Raw genomic sequence first — 18,516 nt, 5'->3', positions numbered from 1 at the left:
GGATCTGAGGGTCAATTGGCAGCGCAATGTGTAGCCACCATCACAGGTGTAGCACGTCATAGGCTTTACCGCCAGGTATCAGGCTTATGACCTGCCTTCAGGTCCTTTATATGCAGTTGTAACTGATGACATTTGTGACTTCCGTCTTGTACATGCGTTGCGATTTTCCAAAATCTGTCATGATGGTGGAATTTAGGGCAGTATTATTTTTGATGAGGTCCCCCAGATGGCAGGAGCCTCACTCAAGTGCGGCCATTTTGCTTGCTTATTCTTTAGCGCCCCTCATCTCAAAAGAGGTTCATCCCACCATTTTAATTTATAGGCTACAAACAACATGGATAGTCCATTAAGTGGCAAACCCAAAAGCAGAGCTCTACCAGAGAGACACATTTAAGTGGCAAACCGTTCAGTTTGGAATTCTCAAACTCAAAGCACATTGAACTGGGACCAGTTGGATCAGGTTCAAAGAACTGGGACAGCATTAATTGAAGTAGTTCCTATTTAATACTTCCAAGGGCCGGTTGCAGATTGTAGAGTCCTGTAGTCTGTAGTGAAGGCCACTGCAATAAATATGGATACTTTTAGGCTAGACAAAAAAGGCAAGGTGCAGAGGTAATGATTTGTATGGGGAGTTCAGAAGTGTATGTGTGGTAACCCTTTTTTTATTTCTGCAGGGGAAAGTAGTATACAGTACACAGAAAGCTCAGCAGCTAGCACATGACACGAATATGACAGTAGGGGACACAAAGTGCTAGTAATTTGTAACACTTAACCCCAAACATTTGATTAGTCTCAGTGCTACAATAGTGAAAAACTACAGCAAACAGGTTGTTTTCTTGTGGCTGTTGTCACTGCATGCCACCTCAGACCAAAGGTACCGGTCGACAAAAATCTAAACAGGGCAGCAACCAAAGCAGCAATTTGTGGTTATGTTGTACTGCAAAAGGAGTGAGTGACTTAAAGTGCTCCTAGAAGATCAATCCCCAAAGATAGCATTTGTTCCCAAAATGCTAAAGTAGCCGCCCATATCAGGCATCACGCCAGGAATATACACATGATCGAATTCTAAAAGAGGTACTTACTGCAAAATATGATTATTCACAAAATCCTTCACCTCCTTAACCAACAGATGACTGAAAAAGTACAATAAGGTTATCGGATTTGATTCCATTTTGGTACCCATGAGCAGGAATTAATATGTGCACATGCAATTTGATTTCACAAATCTACCCACCATATTCTGAGAGAAGCCATGTGAAGATAAACATACTTATTAATGGCCTGTTGCCACATTAAGTGTGGGTATAAGTTAGCTGGTAAATGAGTGCATCTAATTGAAAGCCTTTTTGTAGAAATGTCCTTTATTAACAGATAACTTAAGTACAGGTTTGAGAAGAACTCTGTACATGAACCGCAAGGCTTTGGTAATTCTGAGGTCATATTAAGCCACAATACCGGCAAACCTTTGACAGACTTCATACTGTGCACAGATTGGGAATTTCAACATCAGTTTCAAGAAAGGACAAGAATAAAAAAAGTTCGCCTCTTGGAAACTAGCTTTACTTAACTACTACTTCCAGTAAATAAAAATAAAAATAAATCCATAGCTCTTCATTCAGAAAGTTCAAATTTTGGCATAGTTGGTGGGAAAGAGGGAATATCCTTCAAGACTGATATTCAAAATAATATAAGTACTGCTGCTGGTTCTATCAAAATGTAGCACCATTTAACACAGGTCATTTTATATGGCAGATTTCCCATTGACATATACACCACCTCATTTTTCTATATTTAAATGCATTTAGATAAAAAGAAGTTGCAAGCCATGATGCAATGAAACAGAAGGGCCAAATGTAAATCTTTGGTAAGTGGACATCCCAGCAGGTTGAATGCAATGGCAATGCAAAGCGCAGAATTGAAGAAAGTGCATTTTTTTCTATGTTCAAGTTCCAAAATACAATCCCACAAGAAGTCTGTATAGTAAATATACAGAAACTATACTTTGGGAGCTCAAGGACACAAGATAGGCCACAAGAATGACATTACCCAAAGGCATTTGTTAGGTGAACAAAACGAGGAACCTCTGGAAGAATATTTATTATACAAACACACACACACGCGCGCGCACACAACTGAACCATACATAGATAGGCATAAGGAGTGCTTAAGTGCATTAATTAGTTTCATTCTATTTTCAAAGAGACCAACCAAAACAAATTATAGCTCATTTACATGATAGGCAACTTTAATGCTGTAGTGCACTTGTGTATATATATATATATATATGTATGAATATTTATATATATATATATGTATATATATATATATAAAAAAAGGTCCAAACTCGGCATCCTAGCGCAGCAGCTCATTTCCATTCCAATATTGAAGTACTGTATATCTTGATTTAGAAGATGCAGGAGTTATTGCCTAAATATTACACTATACATTTCGAACAGTGTTCTGAAGAAAACACTTTGAAAAAATGCTGCAAATTTACAGCGCAATTGTTTTTTTGCTACAGCTTTAACTCATTGGCGATTTTCGAAGCAATGTTTTTAAAAGCTATGGATGTTCCTGATATTCGTTTAAAACGAACTCCATTAAGTGACAGTCTTGGCAGTTTGCACACCTCCATCTCCCACTGGACAAGGTTTTCGGCATGCCCATCGCCATTGACACAGAACAGCAAGAAACGTTCTCGTTGTTCGTAGTCACAATTATTGACATCCAGGACTTTTCGAATCTCCTTCATCATGTCATTTGGATCCATAGAACTTGTGGTTTTCATACTCCACGTAAATCGTAATGAGCGGGGCTTCATATCCTTAGTTTCATCTTTCTGCTCTCCAGATATATTGCGACTGAAACAAATAAGAAGTTTTTGTAGTTATGATTATTTATCAGCCTTGTTTAAGTAACATTTAATGAACACTTTTTTACATCTACTAAACAAAGACTGCACAACCTTTTCAGCAGAGTGCATGAACTCCAGAGTCCTTTGCAGGTACAGCATACTAGAGGTATTAGGAAGCACTCAGACTGATGCAGTATGTTCCCAAGTACAAACAAGTAGCAACTGGACAATAGAACGCATGTTTGTTCACATTCCCAAAAGACTCCCTGACAAGTGAACAGTAACTGGTTTAGGAGTAACAAACAAGTTACTTACCTTCGGTAACGCTTTTTCTGGTAGATACATTATCTGCCTGTGGATTCCTCACCTTGTGAATATCCCCTGCGCCAGCAGCAATCGGAAAGCTCTCCACGCCGACGATGACGACATTACAATAGCATGGCTCCGCTCGCAGCTCAGCTGACGTCACCGGAGCCATAAGAGAGCATCGTCGGCGTGATGACGTCAGTTCCGCCCTTTTTTCCATGCCTTCGAGGCACACGGACGGACCAACATAAATATATACAGTATACACAGAACACAGTATTTAAAATAAATACACACAGTGTGAAATCAATACAATAAAACAAAAAGAATAATACACTTCCTTTGAAAGAAACAGATAGAAAATATCACCATTGCAGGTATACATGGGTGGACAACGGGGAGGCGGATGGGTCAGTGAGGAATCTACAGGCAGATATTGTATCCACCAGAAAAAGCGTTACTGAAGCTAAGTAACTTGTTCTTCTGATGGATACAACTGCCAGTGGATTCCTCACCTTGTGAACAGAGTCCCACAGCAGTCCCCACTCCCGGAGGAGGGTGTCCACCCTTCTATACGAAAAAGACCTGTAGGACAGAACGCGCTAAGTGACCGTCCCTCCTCACCTCAGAATGTAAGCAGAAATGCTTTGCGAAAGTGTGGAGGGAAGCCTAAGTTTCAGCTCTACAAATGTCCTCAACAGGAAGACCCCTAGATAAGGAAGATGTAGAAGACTTTGCTCTAGTAGAGTGAGCTCTTATACCCTCTGGAGGATCCTTACCGGCCAAAGAGTAACAGATCTTTATGCACAAGAGCTGGTCATCCACACGAAAGTCTTCAGTCCTATCGAGGTAAAAACTCACCGCCCTTTTAGGGTCAAAGCGGTGAAGCAGCTCCTCCTCCTTGGATGGGTGAGGGGGGAGGATAAAAAGGCAGGAAGGGTAATGGACTGCCCCAGATGAAAGGGAGTTACCACCTTAGGCAGAAAAGCAGCTCTGGTCTGGAGTACCATTCTTTCAGCATGAATGGTCAAGAACGGGGATTTCGAACTCAGAGCTTGAAGCTCACTTACCTTCCTTACTGAGGTAATGGCAACTAGAAATACTGTTTTAAAAAAAGACAATAGTCTCAAGGGTCACTTGTGCAAGGGCTCAAAAGGAGAAGCCATCAAGTAGGTTAAGACAAGATTTAATTCCCATTGAGACACAATAAAGGGAGTGGGCGGAAATGTGTTGGTAAGGCCCTTAATGAACCGTAAAACTATGGGTGATTTAATCAAGGACGGCTGATCCGGCAAGCAAAGGAACGCCGACAAAGTCGATAAATAACCCCTCACAGTAGCCACAGCAAAGCCTTGCTGAGCTAGAGAGAGAGCAAACTGAAGGATGTTAGATAAACGAGCCCTCAAAGGGTCAATAGACTTCTCTCCACACCATTGGATTAATTTGGAGCCCCTGTAGGAATAGATAGACTTGGTGGAGTGTCGCCTGGCCGATAAAATAACGTCCACCACGTCAGGCGGAGAGCGAATGAGGTCAGGTTGCCCCGTTCAGTCTCCAAGAATGAAGGTGCAAGCTCTGGAGGTAGGGGTGTAGAACCTGCCCTGCGACTGCGAGAGGAGGTCTGCCCTGAGAGGGAGAAGGAGCAGAGGGTACGACGACAGGTGAAAAAGGTCTGTACACCACACCCTTCTTGGCCAAACAAGGGTGATCAATATGACTTGGGCCCGGTCTTGCCGCATCTTCCTCAGAACCAGAGAAGTCAAGGATATGGGAGGAAACGCGTAAAGGAGTCGTGAGCTCCAACTCAACTGAAACGGGTCACCCAAAGTTCCCTGCATCAGATACCGGAAACTGCAGAATGAGGGGCAATGAGCATTCTCGTGAGTGGCAAACAGGTCCACCAGAGGAGTTCCCCACGTCTGGAAGACATAACAAACCACCTACGGATGAAGCCTCCACTCGTGGTCTGTAGAGAACTGCTGACTGAGGCGGTCTGCACGTACATTCAGAACCCCGGCCAGATGATTTGCCATCAGACAAATCTGATGGTCCTGAACCCAGGACCAGAGTCGCAGAGCCTCTCTGCAGAGACGATGCGACCCTACTCCTTCCTGCTTGTTGACATACCACATTGCGGTAGTGTTGTCTGTCAGGACCTGGACTGGCTGACAGCGAGGGGAGGGGAGGAAGGTCTTGAGCGCCAAGCGAATCGCCTGCAACTCTAGAAGGTTGATATGAAGCAACCTTTCCTCTGGAGACCAAATACCCTTGATCTCCAGATCCCCCAGATGAGCACCCCACCCTAGAGTGGATGCATCCGTTATCACTATGGCCACCAATGAAGGAAGATGGAAGGGCTTTCCTTGAGACAGATTGCCTTCCAAGCTCCACCAAGACAGATCCGCTGCAATGTCTCTGGAGATCTTGATCGACTCCCTGAGATCCCCATTGTGCTGATACCACTACCTGCAGAGGCACCACTGGAGTGCCCTTAGGTGCCAGCGTGCATGATTGACCAACAGAATGCAGGAAGCAAACAGACAGTGCAGGCGAAGGACCTTCAGGACTGGAACAACCGCTCCATTGTAAAACAAAGGAATCATTTCCTGTATGTCGAGAATCCTTAGAGGAGGTGGGAATGCTCGACACAGTAGTGTCCAGTACCGCCCCTATGAACAGGTTGCCCTGAGAAGGCACCAGGTGAAATTTGGACATGTTTATCGAGAAACCCAATTTGTACAACAGCTGGGCTGTCACCTGCAGATGATGAAGCACCATCTCTGGCGACTCCACCTTGAGCAGCCAGTCGTCTATATAGGGGAAAACTGGAATCCCCGACCTCCTGAGATGGGCTGCCACCACTGCCATCACCTTGGTGAAGACTCGATGTGCAGTAGTAAGTCCAAATGGGAGAACCGCAAACTGATAATGTTGCGACCCTATCGTAAAACTGAGATACTTCCTGTGCAACTTCAGGATTGGAATATGAAAATACGCATCCGGCAAGTCGATGGACACCATCCAGTCCTCCTGTTGCAGCGCTTGAAGAACCTGCGCAAGGGTGAAGATCTTGAACTTCTCCTGCTTTAGAAAAATGTTCAAGATCCTGAGACCCAGGATTGGACGTAGCCTGCCATCCTTCTTGGGAATCAGGAAATACCGGGAGTAGCATTCCTGACCCATTTCCTGCACTGGAACCACCTCTATCGCACCTTTTTTCAACAATGTTAGGACTTCCTCCTGCAGAAGAAGAAGATGGTCCTCCGAGCATGCTCCTTGGCAAGGAAGGTCATTTGGAGGGAATTCCCGAAAGGGAAGACCATACCCATTTTCCACAAGATTGAGAACCCAAAGGTCCATAGTGACCGATTCCCAATCTTGTAGAAAATGGGTAAGCCGACCCCCCACAGGACCCACATGATCCAGAATGGTGGATCTAGGGTTGCTTTGCTGTGGCAAGAGGAGGGGGAGGTAGAGGAGGAGTAGGAGGTTGAGGAGGAGGGCTGACTACCTTGAGGACGTCCTCTGTTCTTGCCTCTATACGATTTATACAGAGTATTTTGCTGTTGCTGCTGCTGAGGCTGCTTGTAGGGCCGAAAGGACGACCTTCCAAAACCTCTATCTTCTATAACTGGAACCTCTAGTCTGCGCCTGAAGGCCCAGAGATTGAGCAGTGGCTTTGCAGTCTTTGAACCTCTCTAAGGCTGCATCTGCTTTTTTACCAAACAGCCCAGAACCATCGGAAGGAAGGTCAAGAAGAGTCACCTGCACATCCGGAGAGAACTCCGATGACTTGAGCCAAGCACCTCTCCTCGTGGCAACCTAAGATCCCATAATCCTAGCAACAGAGTCCGCAGTGTCCAGACCACTCTGTATAACCTGGTGTGCAGCTGCCTGAGTGTCCGCCAAGACTTTGTTAACATTCTGTCTGTCTTCTTCAGACTATTTAGGAGCAAGCTGTTTTGCAGAGTCCATGAGAGCATGAGCGCATGTAAATAACATCCCAATAGACAGGTGGCATTTGTGGACTTCAAGGCCATGCTTGCCGAAGAAAAGACCTTTTTAGCAGATTGGTCAAGCCTCTTAGAATCTCTGTCCCCAGGGACTTGAGGAAAAGCCCCAGATGATTTCTTAGAACAAGCAGCTTGAAACACTAGGCTCTCAGGAGATGGATGTGATGTAAGGAAGTCAGAGACTCTTGGAGCCGCCCTGTACCTCCTAGCGACAGATTTTGAAACTGCTGGAGCTGAAAAGGGCTTACGCCAAACTTCCAGAACTGGCTCAGTGATAGCATCATTAAAAGGCAATAACGGCTCTATCACAGTGGAGTGAGAATGTAGAACCTCAGTCAAAATATTAGACTTGAATTTAGCTCTTGGAAGCTGTAGATCTAAAAGCTCCGCCGCCTTCCTAATAACTGTGTGGTAAGGAGCTACATCCTTAGAAGGAACATCTGAAGATGGAGAAAGCTCTCACTCTGAGGACATATCTAGGCCACTCGCCTCCTTCAATCCCTCAAATAAGTCTTCTGACTCCTCCAGCTCACCTTCCTCCATTTCTTCCTCTGCCTGATAATGTTGCTCTTCCAAAATTCTATGAGCCTCTCGCCTCGACTTCATCCTCGAAACCGGTGTCGCCAGACACGACTCCGGCGGATCCGGAGCCGGCGTCGAACACTGATCCGGAGGCGCAGCCAGAGTCGTGCAAGGTCAGGAAATGCCAGGACAGAGCCGCTGGAAGAAATGGCATAAAAGGAGCCTGAGCATAAGCCTGAGGAACTCCCAGGTTAAAGGCCATAAAACCCATTGGACCCGAAGGCCCTCTTGCAAATACTCCATACATTGCATTTAAGTAATGTGATGGATCTTGCCCCGGGCCAGGGAAAGGTGGGTAAGCCCCCGATACGGACTAAGGTTGAGGCATTACTGGACTCGGGCCAACCAGCACCGACAGTGAAGCCACTGGAGTCGAAGACTCATCAGGTACTGGAGCCTCTTCCACTGGAGCCAGAGACTGAGCCGGCAGAGAGTGTGCCGGTGAAGCTTCAGGCGAAGCCGAACGAGCAAGAGTACCCTGATTCCAGCCTGGAGGGGATGGATAAGCAAAGTCCTCACGATGTCGAGGAGCTGGCGAAGTCGACTGTGGAGACGCATCCTTGCCTGAACGGCGTTGAGAGTCTTGCCTCTGCTACTTCAAAGTATGTCCCGAAGTCGACTTAGACCTTGATCTTCTTCGACCTCTCTTCTCCTTTCTCATCTTCGCCATGAAGAGTTTAGCTTCTCTCTCCTTGAGGGCTTTAGGGTTCATCTTGCGACAACAAGAGCAATCCTTGACATCATGGTCCGACGACAGACACCAGACGCAGTCCTCGTGAGGGTCCGTGATGGACATATGTCCCCCACATTCCCTACATGGCTTGAAACCATACTTCCTTGAAGACATCCTCGAGAAAAGGAAACACGGTAAGCAAGCCGAAACACAATGTAACAACAACATACGGCGAGTCCCAGAAAAACTTAGCGTTGACGCAGCGGAAAAAAGGGAACGGACGTCATCACGCCGATGAGGCTCTCTTATGGCTCCGGTGACGTCAGCGGAGCCGCGAGCAGAGCCATGCTATTGTGACATTGTCCTCGTCTGCGTCGAGAGCTACGAAAAAATTTCGGAATGCTGCTGGCGCAGGGGATATTCACGAAGTGAGGAATTCACTGGTAGATGTATCCACTAGAAATATGTTACACATATAAAAGGTGCTAAATGCCCTGGTAGATGATAAAAAGAGTGTTAACTGGAGAGAAGCAAAGAAGGGACAGAGCTGGAAAATGCATGCAGTGGGATGCTTAACCCACACAAAAAAACAAGCAAAAGCAATGCCAATAGGTCTTGCCTTAATAATGTGAATGCTAAGCTGTCAGCTTTGCCAAAGTTTGTTTGTAATGATTCAGAAAAGGGGGTGGTGATGAACAGAGTGTCTGAATTAAGCAGACCACTCTTACCCAGTCCAAAGATCAGGGCTTGATCCATCACCGTTTTTTAGCTCACTGCACCATCCCAGTTTGTTTGTAAAGCATTCGTTAAAAAAAAAAAACTAGAGGAAAAGCAAAAAAACCTTTGTATCTAAAAACTGCAGACTGAATTAATAGTTTCGATCTTTATAAATGGCAATATTTAATTTATGAATACTTTTCACTCCGGAAACTAAAAATGGAACTGAAAAATAAGAAGAGTCTGAATGTAAAGGGAAACAAGAGACGTGTTACACCAGGCTTCTCCAATGGGTAGCTCACAATCTTCTGGTAGCTCTCTACATACCTGTAAGTAGCTCCACTGTGACCAGCCTAGCCTACTAGATTAACAGCCAGCTTTTGCTTGTCTGAAATAATATATGTATACCACAATTGAAAATTGTGTATTGAAGACAAGAATGTGCATATTTTAAGAATTCATAAGTGGATGTCTAGAGAAAAATGGTTAGATTCCCAAAACAGATTTAAGGCTTAGTAATAACATTACCTTGGTGCCATGGCGATTCAAGCAATAGCTATTATGTATTACCTGTGTAAAAGTATTTCAAACGGATAGCCTTTTTTAACATTTACATTACTGCTGGCTACCCTGCCTGATGCACTGAGATGATTATGGCTAGTAATTTTGAATGGTATGGCTACTAATGTACTATTTTCTGATATAGGCACAATAATATTAGTGGCTCTGGAAGATTTTTGTGGATCATAAGTAGCACTCATTACAGAAAAGGTTAGAGGCCCCTGTGTTACGCGAAATACAACTTCTAGCATGGATACTAGCTGAGTGGAGAAGCAGATGGCTCCTCTCGCAGGGCCATTAAAGCCTTTGCGGGGCAAAGCGTGTGCTTTGTGAAATGCAGGAGATAGAAAATGCACCCTTGAAGTCTTACTTCCAGCCATACCCCAGACAGAATCTCTCAGTTCCTGTGCTTTTACAGGCAAGCTGGTAGATGAGGTGTGCAACACCACGTGGGGCTGGTATTCGTGGAGTGAAGTAGCACAAGAGAAAAAAAGCTACCAAACGCACTCTTTCATAGAGTGCTAATGAAAAAGAGGTATTACCTTAAATGTGAGCAGTATTAACCCCTTGCGCGATAGCTGAATTTTTGCGCTGTGCGGGCAAATAGAGAGCGGGCGGAGTTCGGACGGCCCCCGGCAGTCGTTAGCACACGCCCACCGTGACGCGTGACCGAAGGGGCCACCCTGAACACCGAAGGGGTTAAATATTTCAACATTCAAATGCCCATGGGAATCCACTAGCTTTAGCAAACAATTACCATTGGTATACAACATCCAAACTCTAGTCAATTAGAGCATAGACCATAGAGTCTCCTTCCCCTGCAGGACCACCAAGCCTCAGATTTCGAGCATGAGTGCCACAAGATAAAAGAGAGGTATGGAAGGTGAACCTGAAAAGGGGAGGCGGGAGAGTCGCATGTGAATCTATAAAAGAGATCAATACTGGAGAACTACAGTGTACAGGTAAGTAACTTGCTTTTTCTCCAGTACTGTATCTTTTATAGATTCAAATGCTTGAATAAAAATAGCAAGCAGTACCAAAGGGTCAGAGTTGGGGAGTAAGGTGAACCATCCCACCATGCAACCCAGAAACCAAATTATGAAAGAGAATCATAAAGAACATATAACATGAGCTCATAACAATGTATAGTGCATCATTTTACCCTCTCCTGATACTTGCATTATTTCTGCTACAGCGCTTAGATGCCTCAGGGTAGTAATGCGCTTTATAAGCTCAACATAACATATACGTATACATGTATGCATATGCACAAGCTTAAATCAGTAAGAATTCGAAAAACGTTAATGACATTTTATAAAATAGTACACTTATCCAGAAGAAAAAGACACAAAGAAGATCATACCTTAAGCGAATAGACGTCACAGAGCAGCCTGACCAACCACTACATCTGCCTTCTGCCAGGCATTCAGGCAGTAATGCTTTGTGAAGGTACTGAGGTTCGTCGATGTCGATGCCCTGCAGATATCAGGCAAGGACACTCCAGCGAAAAGGGCAGAGGAAGCTGCCACCTTGCGTGTTGAATACGCTGTGACCTTAAAAACCAGAGGGTGACAGCCCTCTAATAACAGAAGAGACTAGTTGATGACATCCAGCAAGCGATAGACGCCCGCGTCAAAACCTGACCCTTCCTAGGGGCAGAGAAGGCAATGAGGAGCTGGGTAAATTTTCAGAAAGGCTGAGTCCTTTGCAAGTAGAACTTAAAACATTGTTTAACATCCATGTGGGAGAGCGGGCCGGATAAACAGACGAGGAGGCTGTATGTAGTGGGCCAGTTGAGTGTTTTTATTTACAGGTTGTAAGATAACAGGCACACTGCTAAGGGGTTCAGTTGTTTCTTCAGTGTCTTCAAATCTTTCCTCCCCTGAGTCTTCTTCTAGGTCTTGGTTTCTCCCAAAGGAGGCTCATGAGAGAGAAGGAAAGAAGGAGCTGTCAGTCCTATTTATTTCTATCACTTTCTGATTCTATTCAGTCACCAATGCACCACTTGTGGGATGGCTACAAACAAAACTCTGGCCGATACCGGAGGTTTGGTTTTTAAAGTAGGCGAGGTAAGTTGTGTAAACCTGATACATAGTTCTTTATCGACCTGAGTACTACGGTGGTTTTACCAGGGATAGGGTCGTGGAAAAGAGTCCTATACCTAGGAACAATATATGTCAGGATGTGAATCCGCGAATACCTATGCCCGGGATGAGGAAGTGCTTAGAGCCAGGTGAGGGCGTGCGGGGTTGTGCCATTCAAAACAAAACGTTTGTGCTCGTGTGACAATTCCCCCGCCCCCCCTCCCTCTCTATTCCTCCCTGCCTCCTCCCCTCCCCGACCGAGTGACTCACCGACTTTGCCGCAACTCCCTAGTGAGTTGCGGCCGCTCTCCAGCCTCCTCCTGTGGGGTCCACCAATCTTCGCTCCACGGCTCGTCGTCTTCTCAACCTCGAACTTCCCAGATGTCCGGCAGCTTCGCGTCTCCTCGCCTCTCCGTCTCTTCCAGCTTCCTCCCGTCTTCGACCCTGCTGGATGCTGATTCGTTCCTTTTCTCCGCCCCCGGGTCAGTCCTTCCGGGGTCACTCCCTCCACCTTTGAGGTCCCATGACGCTTGTTCCTGTGTGGCCAGATGAAGGGGCGTGTTTATAGTCCAGGGCATAGGAATCGGGGTTCTAGAATCAGAAGGTGAGTGGAGTTCCTTATATATTACAGGCCGAGAATGTGTCCCGTTCGGTGTCCCCTCACAGTCTAAATAATGGAGTGCTCTCTTAGCAGATGAAGATGAAAAGGATGGAAAAAACACTGGCTCATTTAGATGAAATGCAGAAGGTACCTTGGGAATAAAAGATGGATTAGTACAAAGAATCACTATCTGGAAAGAATTGCAGGTAAGGCTCCGTTGTTGTGAAGGCCTGGATTGCACAAATGCGTCTAGCCGATGTGATGGCCAACAAGAATTCCACCTTCCACTTGGCTGAGTAGCATTTGATTGTAGAAGGAGCTCGGGCTTTGACATTCCTCAGAAATTGCTAGTTTACCGAATTCTGTGTGATGAGGAGCCAAGCTAACAAGTTTAGTGTGCGGATTTGAGGATGAACTATTTGTCCTTGGTTCATGGAGATAAGATTTTCTTTTTGCTGGAACAAGATTGGAGAAGACCGTGATAGGCGATACAGCTCTTTGAACCAGTACTGTCGTGCCCACGTCGGGGCGATCAGAATGAGATGTCAAGGTTCTTGTTTGATCTTTTGCAGAATCTTTGGAATGAGAGGAAATTGAGGGAATGCGTAGGCAAACGTTCCCTCCCATAAGAAGTGGAACGCATTTCCTATAGACAAAACACACAAGATGATGGACGGAATGTTGCACAATGGCAAAACATTCAACCCCAGTCACAGATCTGGGTTTAATCCATCGTTTTTTTGCTCACCAAGCCACCCCAGTTCCGACATTGCCATATGCAAATCAGGCTTGGCAGTTTGGGCTGAACTGTTCCCATGATGCACAGGGTCAAGACTGATTTGCAATTGGTCATGCCTGAACTGGGGTGGCTTAGTGAGCAAAATAACAATGGATTAAACCCAGATCTGTGACTGGGGGTGAATGTTTTGCCATTGTGCAACATTCCGTCCATCATCTTGTGTGTTTTGCTGTTCACCCTATGTGGGAAGGGTATGCCCAGACGTGGGTCCCTTGCTCACTACGTCACTGGAGTCAAGCTATCCTGGCTGATGAAGGCTGAAATGCCAGAAACCGGTCCTAGGATGCTTGATTTCGGTCCAGGGAAGACATGGCTTGGCAGTTCGGGCTGGGCTGTTCCCATGTGGCACATGATCAAGACTGATTTGCATATGTTCATGTCTGAACTGGGGTGGCATGGTGAGCAAAATAACGATGGATTAAACCCAGATCTGTGACTGGGGGGTGAAGGTATTGCCATTGTGCAACATTCCGTCCATCATCTTGTGTGTTTTGCATGTCCTATAGAGCCTGGCTGTGGAAATCTGCTGGCATTGAATCTGCATTTTTTGTTGAGTTACGTAGCAAACAGATCTAGGGTTGGAAACCCCTATCAGCGAAAGACCCTTTGCAGCTGTTAGTCGTTTAGCTCCCACTCGTGAAACTGCTTCATGTCCCTGCTGAGAGAATCGGCCCAATCGTTTTGGACTCCTGGCACATGTTGGACCTGTATTGAGATGCTGTGGACTATCAGCCATTCCCAGATCTGCTGAGCTAGGGTTGAGATGGCCTGAGATCTTGTCCCACTTTGCTTCCACAGATAAAACATGGTGGTGTTGTCAGTGCGAATCAGCATTCATGACTTCCTGATTCTTTGCAGGAATGCTCGGAGGCCCGGAAAAAACGCTGTCAGGTCCAAGAGGTTTAAGTGACACTGCTTCCTGAGCCAATCACCTTTTGTGTATCTGTAGTTCTTGCATGTGGGCACCCCACCCATCCGCGGAAGCGACTGAAGTCATAATCGACTTAGGAAAGAAAGATCTTGAGAGAGATTGTCTAAATGTCCACCAAGACACTGCTGAAACCATCCCCGGAGTGATTGAAACGATGTCCTCGAATGAGCCTCGAGATTGAGTCCATTGAGCATCGAGGTGCTCCTGAAGAGATAGTTATCAAGGGGGGGAGAGGGATCAGTCTATCAGATGGGCACCATTTACCCCTAAGGGAAGTGGAAGGTCCAGAATCAGCTTGTGCCCTCAAGTATGGATCAACAAAGTGGGTTGCTGAACTGTTCCTGAGAAAGGAAAGTGTGTGTGTCTGGCGTGACCGGAGGTGAAGATGTATCACCTTTGGGCATCCATTTTGTTGGAAGTATTTGCCTCACACACCCATACAGGTGTCATACTTCATCATCGGCGTTGCTCCTCGTCGGGGAGGCGGTGCAATCCCCAACGGGCACACCTCTAAGAGGGGCTCTTTGGCGGAGATCTTTTAAATCCAACTGCCTTTTGGTGAAGTGCGGGTGTGCGGGTGGTGCAGTATGTAGCCTAGGTGGTGATTTGAAATGAAGTAGAGGGTACCGGAAACTACTTTATTCTGGGGGTCCCCTACTGCAATTAAAAACGTGGATCTAGTTATCTAAGTACCAACAGCTTAGGTAAAGTGGCACTAGAATAGATTTGTAACACAATTGGTCGACATGTTTCTCGCTTGGGCAAGGTACCCGTGATTCATCAGGACCTATAATGGGTAATAGCAAGGTCTACACTTAAAACAACATGCTAGTGTCATGTGCCAAATATCGGAATTGTGGGATACTAAATGTTACCTCTGTAGCTTTGTCCTATGCCTAATAGTCAGGGACTACAGGCTACAACAATGCTCAGCGGGTCGGTACTGCAGGAAGGGGCCCATTAGGTATGGCTCTCCGTTGCCGCGTACTAGTGACTTCACCTACCCATCGCCGCAGAGAGGACATAAAGTCCCCTGCATTCATGATAAGCAGAATTTCCTGGAGCGACAACATTCTGAAGGGTTGACTTTTGATGAACTTGTTCAATGACCTGAGATCCATTATCTGCCTCCATTTTCCTGTCTTTTTCTTTATCAAGAAGAAGTGAGAATAGATTCCCAGATTGCGCTGATCGAATGGCACTTCCTCGATTGCCCGTTTCGTGAGAAGCACTTGGATTTCCCTCTTGAGGACCTGGAGAGGACAATGGGAAGTTCTTCACAGAGGCAAATTTGGGGGTTGTTGAACAAATTCCAGGGTGTGACTGTGGTGGAATACGTCTAACATGAATTTGTCGGAAGATATAGGTTTCCATCGATTGAAGAATTTGGAGCAAGCGGGGTCGAATTGAAGTGGGACTATTGTAGCAGGGACCTGCGGATCCTCATGGTCTCTTATTACAGTTGTGAGCCATTGGCCTTGATGGCGGGCGTCGATGTCTCGCTGCTCTAGGGTAGGTTAGTGTTCAGGTCTGCCAAAAGGGCTGCGAAACGTACTGAGCACAAAACTCTTGCTGATAGTATGGCTGGAAACGCTGCTGAAGCTGAGGCGGTGAGAGAGATACGGACCTCTCCCTCTGCCCTGGAAGGAAGCAAACCTTTTTTGCTGCAGATTAATTTAAGACTTAGCCGTCTCAGTATCCGATTTGATTGACTGCAGTGCTTCATCCACATGCTTACCAAAGAGAAATTCGGCATGTTTAATACCTTGGCCTGAACCTTTGGACGGAACGTTGTATCTTTCAGCCACCCCTACCACCTCAATACCACAGCTCCGGCCATCTGCTTAAGGCGGTCGATGAAATGTCCAGAGCCACATCAATCATTTAGGAGGAGGCGCTCTCTCTCCTTCCGACAGTACCTCTTTAGCTTCTTTCTTCTTATCCTAAGGATGGAACTCCAGCAAGGCTGAGATGTCGGACCACATCTGGCGGTCATACCTTCAGAGGACAGGCATGGCATTGGAGGCCCTGATGGCAGTGGCCACCAAAGTGGAGAACCTTTTAATGATTTTGTCCAACCGGCGCCTTTCCTTGTCAGGTGGAGCCACGCACAGAGAGCAAGGGCTATTTTATCTCCTTGGAGCCGCTTGCATAATCGAATCAGGCACGCAGGAGTGTCCTCAGGCGCACTGTAATTTTTGCTTATTTTCGCACCACTGTAGGGTACAGAAGATGGCATCTTCATCAACCTCAGGCCCTATTGCCATAAGAAATCTTCAGTAGTAATGGATCAAGAGGAGCGCTGCATTGTGGGCCTCAAAATCGTATAAAATGCACTCTGTTTGGGAGGCATAGGAAGGTCAACGTGCCTAGAAGTGTGTTCCAGCAAATCGTGGAACCCGCCGATATCAGCAGGTGGAGAGTCAGCTAGAGGCAGAGTAGGAGAAGGTAGAGTACATGCCACATAGTCGTCCCACTCATCATGGACATCCTGGTCCAACTGCAGTTCCCTTCCTCTAGTTGCGGTCGTCGTATTCCTGTATTTGTGCAGCAATTTGCACAGGTGGCAGAAACGTTTTGCTCTTCTGCAACGGGGGTAAGCCAGCCATACGGAAGCAGAAACCTCCTGAACGGGAGGCAGCTGTGGAGCAGAACTCGCTTCAGGGAATCTTTTATAATAATCGTTCAGCATTAACCGAAGATCAGTTACCATTGACACAGAGATATTTATGGAGGTTTCATGAGCTTGTTCTTAATACGGGTACTGTTCTTGAAATGCGACCAATCGCTGAGAAATGGGATGCCCCATATCCAGGAAAGAATATCCCCCTCTAAATAAGTAGACGGATTATCCATCGTGTCTTCTTCCTGTGATTCCTGGCCCTTAACCCAGAGTTGAGAATGGCAGTATGGCCGACCATAGGGGCGATCATCTTCAGAGTGCTGAAAATCCAGAAGACGAGTAGGTGACAATGGAGATATCTTTGAAAAGTCCAACAGAAGGGAAGGCAACGGCTTCAGAAGCAGACTGACTTTCCCCCTCGTCGACGGGGCAGTCGACGGCACAACCAACTGCAGCGGTTGAAGTCATTGACAGGGACCAATCCTGCTGAGCCATCGATGGAGAAGACCTCGCCGACAGAGATGGTCTGACCTCAGCTGACGATGTTGACAACACCACTGCCACCACCGTCTGCTTGACCGTCGGCGTAGTAGCAGTCGCTGAAGAAACGGTCAAAGGAGAGCCAGTTACAGTGGAAATAAGGCTGTAGACGGAGATTTCTTCATCGACGGGATCGTTGACTAGCGTTTTCTGTCAGCAGGAGAATCTAGGAAAGGAGTATGTAAATGTAAATGTACAGGAATTTATATAGCGCAAATCACCGAGCGGTTTCTAAGCGCTTGCTTAGGGAACCCGTCCTGGTATTCCCCTGTGAGATAACCCTGGCAGGGTATCCGTAAGGTGAAAGCCAGGCATCCCGCCGCGAGGGGCCATTGTGGAGATTAAGCAAGCTATTGCCCAGAGTCGCAGAGTGTGAACCCGTGAATCGAGTAGGCACCGGAGCGAGAATTGTTGAGTCCATGGACATTTCAGGACTCAAGACCCCGCCGAGCCGGGAATTGAACCCTGGTCCCGGGCTGAACTCTGCTTCCAGGTCTGCCTCCTCTAACCAGTGAGCCACACTTCTCGGCGTCAACAGAGGAGCAGAACCAGACCTCTGGTGAGGAGCAGAACGAGACTGATTTTGTTGGTTCCTTTCTCTTCTATCCTCTCTTTACTCTGGGATCTTGATTTTTTAGGATCCTTTAAATGATGAGGAAGACCCTTCTACCTTTCTCTTCCTGGAGGAGGAATGTGGTTTCTCCTCAGCCTCGGAGTCTGAGTCTTTTGCAGCTTTCTTCCATGGCATCCAGAGAAGCAGCCTACCCTCGCAGTCTTTTGAGAGTTTTTGAGGAAAAAGTATGACAGTACTTGCATTCTCTGGGTTTGTGGCCCGGATACAAACAGTAAAGACACTCCTTATGTGGGTACTCAGAATATAGTCTCGACTTTCCACAAGTCTTACAGGGCCTCAACAACCCTTTTTTAGACTCTGTCATTATGAAGGAAAATATGTAATCACACTCCTGGCCTGTACCTCAGAAGAAATATGAAGTGAAGAGATGAACAGCTAGCTGGAAGTTCAAAAGGGCAACAGTAGAAGCACTGTGACTGAGCTGAGCTCAGGGAGACTCCCCCAACACACGACAAGCGGTAAGAAATCTGAGGCATGGTGGCCCTGCAGGGGAAGGAGAGACTATGGTCTACGCTCTAATTGGCTAGAGATTGGATGTTTTATAACAATGGTAACAGGTTGCTAAAGCTAGTGGATTCCTATGGGCATTTGAATGTTG

At 46.3% G+C, this 18,516-nt stretch overlaps 1 protein-coding gene across 2 annotated transcripts in view; it reads right to left on the bottom strand.

Moving 5' to 3' along the window:
* Positions 1-2,363: 2,363 nt before the first annotated feature.
* Positions 2,364-18,516, bottom strand: part of MARK3 (microtubule affinity regulating kinase 3) — a 669,509-nt gene continuing 653,356 nt past the window's right edge. For both annotated transcript variants that reach the window (XM_086937855.1, XM_086937856.1), the window contains one exon: positions 2,364-2,861. In XM_086937855.1, the coding sequence (XP_086793981.1) occupies positions 2,516-2,861 (346 nt within the window). In that variant the 3' untranslated portion in view covers positions 2,364-2,515. The remainder of the gene's footprint in view (positions 2,862-18,516) is intronic.

Source organism: Lissotriton vulgaris, chromosome 9 (assembly GCF_964263255.1).
Source record: "Lissotriton vulgaris chromosome 9, aLisVul1.2, whole genome shotgun sequence".
NCBI lineage: Eukaryota > Metazoa > Chordata > Amphibia > Caudata > Salamandridae > Lissotriton > Lissotriton vulgaris.
This window is presented reverse-complemented; position numbering and strand designations above follow the sequence as displayed.